This window comes from Toxotes jaculatrix, chromosome 21 (genome assembly GCF_017976425.1).
Source record: "Toxotes jaculatrix isolate fToxJac2 chromosome 21, fToxJac2.pri, whole genome shotgun sequence".
Lineage (NCBI taxonomy): Eukaryota > Metazoa > Chordata > Actinopteri > Toxotidae > Toxotes > Toxotes jaculatrix.
Window position 1 is genome coordinate 9,149,801 of NC_054414.1, and position 7,634 is coordinate 9,157,434.

The 7,634-nt window shown below is 40.5% G+C and overlaps 1 protein-coding gene across 1 annotated transcript; it reads left to right on the plus strand.

Moving 5' to 3' along the window:
- Positions 1-11: 11 nt before the first annotated feature.
- On the plus strand, positions 12-2,380 carry zgc:112496 (uncharacterized protein LOC541336 homolog). Its single transcript, XM_041067021.1, has 6 exons — positions 12-142; positions 244-397; positions 533-626; positions 791-950; positions 1,210-1,362; positions 2,159-2,380. Exons 2-6 carry the CDS (start codon positions 273-275, stop codon positions 2,338-2,340), a joined length of 714 nt encoding a protein of 237 aa, XP_040922955.1. The 5' UTR covers positions 12-142; positions 244-272; the 3' UTR covers positions 2,341-2,380.
- The last annotated feature ends 5,254 nt before the right edge of the window (positions 2,381-7,634 follow it).

Consider the following 7,634-nt stretch of genomic DNA (forward strand, 5'->3'; position numbering starts at 1 on the left):
GTCTCATAACCAGGCTCATAACGGAAGCATCACGATACTACAGTTCATTGAGGAGTTTACTGGAGGATTTTAGTTTTGTTTTAGGTGTCCTTCAGGCGAGAGTGTAAACCACATTTGTTGGTTCAAATCGAGGCAGTTTAAGGTGTGGAAATAATACATGTTTAAATGGCGTAATGCTGCCATTCTGTTTTTATCAACATTCCGTTGATAGGGCATTCAGATAATGTTTGCATGTGTTTACAGGTGATGGTGAGAGCTCACCCTCTGCTGCCATGAGTGCTCTGTTTGCCTGTGAGGAGCCAGCGACATGGAGGAGTGTGTATGAGAAGTACTGGGATGTAGTGGAGGCAAAGACCAAAGGCAAGAAACCTGGAAAGCTGCTGAACCTTGACAAGTGGTAATCCTTTTTTCCCCAAACATCTTAAAGTACCGAGTATCTGTTTTTTCCTGTGCATGAAATCTTCTATATGAATTAAGTTTAGTCAGCCTTGTTATGATAATAAGATTCTAATCAATGTGTGTCTGTGATCAGGTACCAAGAGGAGCTTCCCACACTTATTTCAAGTCGAGCTGACAAACATGTCACTCTGTCAGAGCTGGTGAAACTGATGGAGTGGAAGCTCACTGTGAGTAAAGACTGGACACTAAATCATAATAATCACAAGAAACTTAAACACAACCAGACAAAAGATTATGTCTCACTGCTCCAGTAAACACCTATAGTATAGATATTAAGAGGCATAACAGCTCTCAGCTGTGTCCTTGAGCAGCTCGGTGTGCTTTTCTGCAGAGAGGGAAGTTTAGGCCGAGGCTGCAGCAGCTGGTGGCGTCCAACAGTGAGGATACTGTGGAGAAATGTTCCAGAAAGGCCTTCAGCCTGCTGCCTGATGTGCAGGCGGCGATCGCAGAGCTCAGCTCCCTGAAAGGAGTTGGCCCTGCCACCGCTTCAGGTTAGCACAGCATCTATATTCTGTTTCTGAAGACACTGTGTTGAACCTGCTTTCAGCAAATTGATAAAATTCTAGGAATGTACCCCAATAAAATGCCTCTGTGATCTACTTAAAGTACAAGGTGATGCCCAATAAGTGGACAGAATAGTGCTTATACTGGTGGACCTAGTGGCTGGGACACCTCTCTGTTTATATAATTTGAATGCACTTCATGGCTGCTTTCAGCTTGACTTGGGAATGACTGTTCATTTTGTTACAGCTGTGTTGGCAGCAGGAGCTCCAGAACAGACTGCATTCATGTCTGATGAAGCCATGGAGAGTGTACCGGGACTAAAGCCCATCCAGTATACAGCCAAGCATTATGCTCTGTACCTGGGAAAGATGGTTGAGCGAAGTGAAAAACTAAACACAGGTGAGGTAATTACAGCTGCACATGGGTGGTTACAGTTACAGTTTTCATTGGTTCCTTTTGTATTACAGTGGCATATTACATCTGTTTTCTCCACCATCGATTCAGCACACAAAATGTGACACTCCTCCTCCTCTTCCTACTACTACTACTAAATAATATACTACCACTGGTTTACAAGGCAGACAGTGGTTTAAGCTCAAAATACATTTCTGATCTGCTGGACCATCCAGACCTCCCAGATTCTCTGGGACAGGCCTGCCTGCTGTCCCCAGAGTCCAAACAAAACTTGAAAAAGCAGCGTTCAGTATTTATGCACCACATGCCTGAAAGAAATTCCCAGAAAACTTGCTCCAGCTCTCATCTCTTTTTTAATATGAGACTTAAAACTTTTATGTTTGCCTTTGCTTTTCATTTAATTAAATTCGGAACTATTCATTCTTATCTTTCACTGAACTGTACTTTTTTATTCTGTTGGTTAATCTGTTTTATTTAAATTTAACCTATTTTTTATCTTATTAAAATTGTATTAAAAATCCCATTTATTTGCCTTTTTACGCAGCATGTAAAAATAGAAATTTTCACATTATTGTTTTATGAGAGTGGATCAAAGGGGATGTAATGTTGTTTTTTGACACTGATCAACAGAAAAAGACACTTTAAAGCATCTCGTTTTGTTGGGGGCAGGGGGGCGGGGGATGGGCGACTCAAAGACACTGTATTGAAAGGTGCTATATAAATAAACCTACCCTAATATTCTGTGCTGATACCATTTGCTGGCCTCCCCTCTCATCCTCAGTGGATCCCCAGCAGGACTGGACGCCCCACAGGCTGGAGCTGTGTTTGTGGGCGTTGACCACAGCCACTCAGCAGCAGCTCCAGCTCCTGAGGGATGTTGATCTAAAGGGCAGCGGTGTGGCAGAGAAGTGCTCAGACCCTCACACTGACCAGGGACCAACAAAGAAGCTCAGAACAAGATGAAAATTACAACTTTCATACTTGATGTTTTTTTTTTATGTTAAACTTTCTTTAATGTTTGTCAGTTCTTGTATTTCTCCAAAATAATAAAGACTTTACACAAAAGAGAGTAAAATGAGCAGTTTTCTGGTGGTGATATTGTTGATGATGATTAAGGCTACAACAAACGATTATATTCATTTCATTTTGTCATTTAATTGATTAATCATATGATCTATAAAAGCTACAAAGCTAAAAAATACCAGAAAATATTAACATTTTGAGAAGCTGACACTAGTGAGTTTTGCAATTTTGGCCTAAAAAAGTCTTTAATATTATCAAAGTTGCTGCTGATCCATTAATTGACTAATCAATTATTTGTTTCAGCTCTAACTGATGATGATGATTATGTCATGCTAAGACACATTATAAAGCAGTAGGATGTTGCCACAGTATTGTTCTTTATTTATATTGTTTCTAAATTAAAGCAAAGTACAATGAACAGTACAAAATAAAACAAAATATATTCATATATATACAATATAAAATGGTTCCGTTCAGAACATTTAAAAAGTACAATAGATTGTGAAATAATTAATGAGGACTTTGATATAAATTATCCATATGTAAATTTAGTTTTCCTTTAGTTTCCTCATGATCGAGAGAAAAATAGGTTCTTCTGCTTTTTCTTTTTGTAAACGCTGTGTTGGTCCAACCTCTTGTCTGGTCTGAGAGATTGAACCTTCGTAAGCTTGGCACCATTTTATCAATACAAGTAAGCAGCTCATGAAAAACCACCACAGCAGCACAGATATGACTTTTTTTTGTCTTTTTTCTTAAATTCTAAACCGTCCGAGGGAAACCACCCTGTGATATTAGCGTGACCTCGAGTGGCTCAGGCAGTATTCGTGAACATGAAAAGAATCTGTGCCAAAGCTAGAAACCGAGAAACCAAGACTCCAGCAATGTTAGAAACCACCAGAAAGTGTACCCTCAGGAAAAACAAAACAAAACAAGAAAACTTTTACAGTCTTTCTCTTACCAGTTTGTCATCAGTGGAGGCGTACATCTGTGCTCTTTTACACACTGAAAGACAAATCTGTTTTATGCTTGTTTCTAGCTGTGGCAGACAAAAATCAGTGTTCACTAATCCACATGAAAACCAGAACATTCGGTGGCATTCCTCATTTAAAGGTTCACACTGAAGACTTTGACATTTTCAGCCTAATGAACAGTTGGATTGAACTGTGTGACAATCCTATGACAATCCTCTGATGTTAGGATTCAGGGATGCAAGTTTGTTAGTTGTGTTTGCAAACATTTTACACATTGTAAATCAATATCCAGAATAATTTGGGAACAAAAGCCAAATATACATTATATATATTTGGCAAATGTTAAGAACCCTAAACCAGAATTGCAGGTTTCAGTGCCTTTACTAAAACACTGAGAGTGTAAATTTACGCACTGGTAATCATCCAATGACTCTTGCTGTAAATACAGTTCCATCTCTGGAGCTACAGTTGCCTGCTTTACCTGCACAGTCCTGCAGTGACAGCTACTCATATCTAAGCAGCACTAAACACTAAGAAAAGGCAACCTGGCCAGCTTGTTGGCAAGCAGCAGTTCAGAGCAGCTACTGGGTATACACTTGTTTGCACTGCGGCTTCTTTCTCCTATGGAACCCATGCGTGGTCATGTAGAATAAATCATACAGCTGACAGCTAAGCAGCCTTTCTGCCTGGTGCTCAGTCTTGGGCTTATATATATATATATATATGTAACAAGGCATTGGGCATAACAGCACAATGGATTGGCATAGGGAGGTACAAAAGCATCAAAGAATGATTATGGCAGTAGAGAATATGGCACACAACAACATGTCAGTTAGCTACAATATAATAGGTGCAAAAAAAGCCCACTTATGATGAAATGCAGGAACAGGAAATAAGAAGCAGCAGTCAAGAGAAATGTCAAGTATGCTGCTATAAAGTTACGCTGCATTTCTGGATGAGACAAGCACAGAAATGAGTAACGTTTCAGTTATAGTCACATCAACAAGGGTCCATGTATCAGTGAGTTCTGCTCAGTGTTGGCACTAACCTTTAAACACCATCGCGTATCGCAGTCAAGACTGTATCCAAACCGATCGAGGGGAGCATGTGGACTGCCCAAAGTGATGGATCACATGTTATTGATAGGCTGCTCCTATTCAGCTCATGCCATCCCTCACCAAGCCTTCCTTATACTGCAGAAAACAACAGTGTCACTCAAAGACAGCAATTAAATTAACATCATGCAACCTGTCAGATCCACTTATTAAAGAAAGACATCCTGTTTACAGTCTAGCTTTGGGCTCTGGTGTGTCCCCACAACATCCATGCATCATCCTGGCACTGGGGGTGTTGTGACATGAGCGCAACAGGACGGTGGAAGCATGTGGAGGTTTTCTATGAAGAACACCGGCACTGTTGTCTGTTGTGTGTGTGCTGTCCCTCCGTCCCTCAAAAAACAAAACTGTCACATGCTGTCAGCCAGAGGATGAAGACTCAGGCCTCTATCACTTCTCTCCCTTAAGATGAGCTGCTGTCTGAGTGCTGGAGAAGCTTTTCTCAGACACAAGATGTTTTTTTTTTTTTTTTTTTTTTGAAGGTATGTTGGTGCTGTGGTTGGCTCAGGCTCAGGGCCAGGAGATTTGGCTTACAGAAAAGTAGTTGTTTGTTTGGACATTTAGTATAGTTTTTGTGAGGTTCAGGGGCAACAAGAATTCACAAGCCTTTGATTTTAGTCCTGCATGTACTTCCAGGAGGGATAATATTCACAGTTAACGTGTTCTACAAAAGCATAGCCATTTACTAGCCCTTTTTACAACCCTTCTGGGTTCCTATGAATCTTAAGTTAAAGAGGCACATTAACCTCCTCTCAGGCATCCTCTTTATCTTCATTATAGGCTAACAGGGTATGTATGCATTATTCATCAATGTATCTTTGCTATCCCAAGCAATAATATTTCCTAGTATACACAAGAGTTTCCATCAAAGATACATTACCAACACGTACTGGCTGATCTTTTCTGTTTTTAATGTATCTGAAAATGGCTTATTCTGGCTATTTCATACTGATCCCCTCATTTAACAAGGCGTCTTCTGTTACCACTGACAGTTTCATGTGAAAGCAAATGCTGAGGACTGTATTTATGACAACCTATCAACATTGGCAAATGCATAATTTTTTTTTTTTCCAGGCAGCCAGTGGACATTCAAATGAATTATTGATTGAAAGACTGAAAAATGGAACGTAGCATGAGTAAATGTAATTGCTATCCTCGCCTCAGCTTTCCAAAAGCTTGGATCACACAGAAGATAATATATGACAGAACCCACTGTCCATAATTTGTTATTTGTAAAAGAAGAATCGCAGCGAGGTGTCCGCACGCTGCAGGGGAGAGTCTGGAGATGTGGACACTTGCAAAATTAAGCTGCGTTGACTACAAACAAGTTGGCGAACGAGTTGCAAACATGAGTCCAGCTACATGAAAATATCTCAAACAGTCCAGGGTTGCAGTTTGTTCTCTTCCAAACATCTTTTTTTTCCCTCTGCTTTTGACCTTTCTATGTAGTTCTTTCTATGGCTTATTTTGTAAAGCACTAAAGATTTATAAAATCAAGTGAGCTTGACTCGTTGGTGGTCACTGAACAAACCAGGGGATTTTGCCTCATAGACTATTTTTCAGAGGATCAAAGCCATACAGGAGTTATCAGAAGAACAACAATCATAGCATTAATTTTGCACCATTTGAAACTTTTCTCTTTTCCCCTCATGGAGGAAAAAAATACAAATAAATATACTCTTGGTTATGAACATACAATATACACATCCACTATCAAATGAAAAACGGGGACAACTTAATAACACTCTTTTTTTTCTTTATAGGTACATTCCTTTACAAAAGTATACAGTCCCTAAGAATGAGAAACTGAGGTATAGACTGGGCCTGACAGAGAGACCCCAATGCCCTCTGGGACACGAAGGTCAGAGGTCAGGTGATGACACATCCGCGCCCTCCCCAGTTCAGTCTGTCAGAGCGAGAACAGGCAGAGGCCAGTATGTGTGTGTGTGTGTCTATAATGTGTGTATGTGTGAGTTTGTCCTTCTCTTCGGTTTGTCCACGTTGACCTATAGAATCAGGCAGTGGCCGCTCTCAAAGACAATGAGGAGAAGTGTCTGAGTGTGTGTGTGTGAGTGTGTGTGTGTGTGTGTCCTTGTCTCACTGAGAGCCACAGAGCATGACATGGCATATTTTACACGGCGCGTCGAGCAAGTTGGTGGCTAACGTCTGACACATCAACAGGAAAAGTTTGCTCGCCACAGTGATGACCATCCAGGAAACTTCAACCCTTATTTTATCTCTTTTCTCCCCTGTCATGCGGTCACTTTGATTTCCCATCATCACGTCTTTTCTATGTTCTGTGATCTAGGTTTCTGTATCCACAGTGTAGGTATAATGTCATGGAAATAACAGAGAAACACTGATGTCCCTCTATTTTTCAAAGACCCCATGAAGTGAAGATGACAGTGATACCTCTAACCTTAAGGTACTGCTTGATTAGGACAGAATCCACATAAAATTTTGCCTGAAATCTTGCATTTAAAACTTTTTTCCTCCATTCTCCCTGCACCTGCTCTGGGAAGGAATCTCTTAATCTGTTTTCACTTGAGGCAAAAGATTTGCACTGATTTCTTTTCATTCAGCTGGAGACCACACTCAGCAGCTCAATTCGAAGTAAGCGTTCTGTTAGTTCTTTGTTTTTCAATTAGCGTGTCAGCAATTCGGCAAACAGTGACCACAGTGACCCCTGCGAGTTACAGCGGGGATGTGAATCAAAAATTCATATCAAAAATCATATTTCATTGGTGCTTCAGTGTTTTGGTCTTCCTGAAATTCTTCTTTAAATCTCGCCCTGCAGCACAACTAGACTCTGAGACGTCTCCTCTGCTTAAGTGCCTTTAAGCAAAACACTAAAACCCTATTAGTTTAAGGGGCATGGCTGCAGCTGATCCTCCTCTTTGACCTTTATGAAAGACAGAAAATTTCTCCAAGCATTTTGCCAGCGACAGCACACATTCCCACTCTTCTGTTCCCTTTGATTCCTTTTCACCAGAGGCACATGTCATGAATTCAGACTCTTCTTACTTGAGGTCTTTGCATCTATGAAAGATTTTCTCAAAGAAACGGTTTATGGAACAGCTTTTCAAAAAGCCCCTGAACCAAAAAATAGCACAGTGGCTAAATGCTCACTGAAAGGTTAGCACTGGTA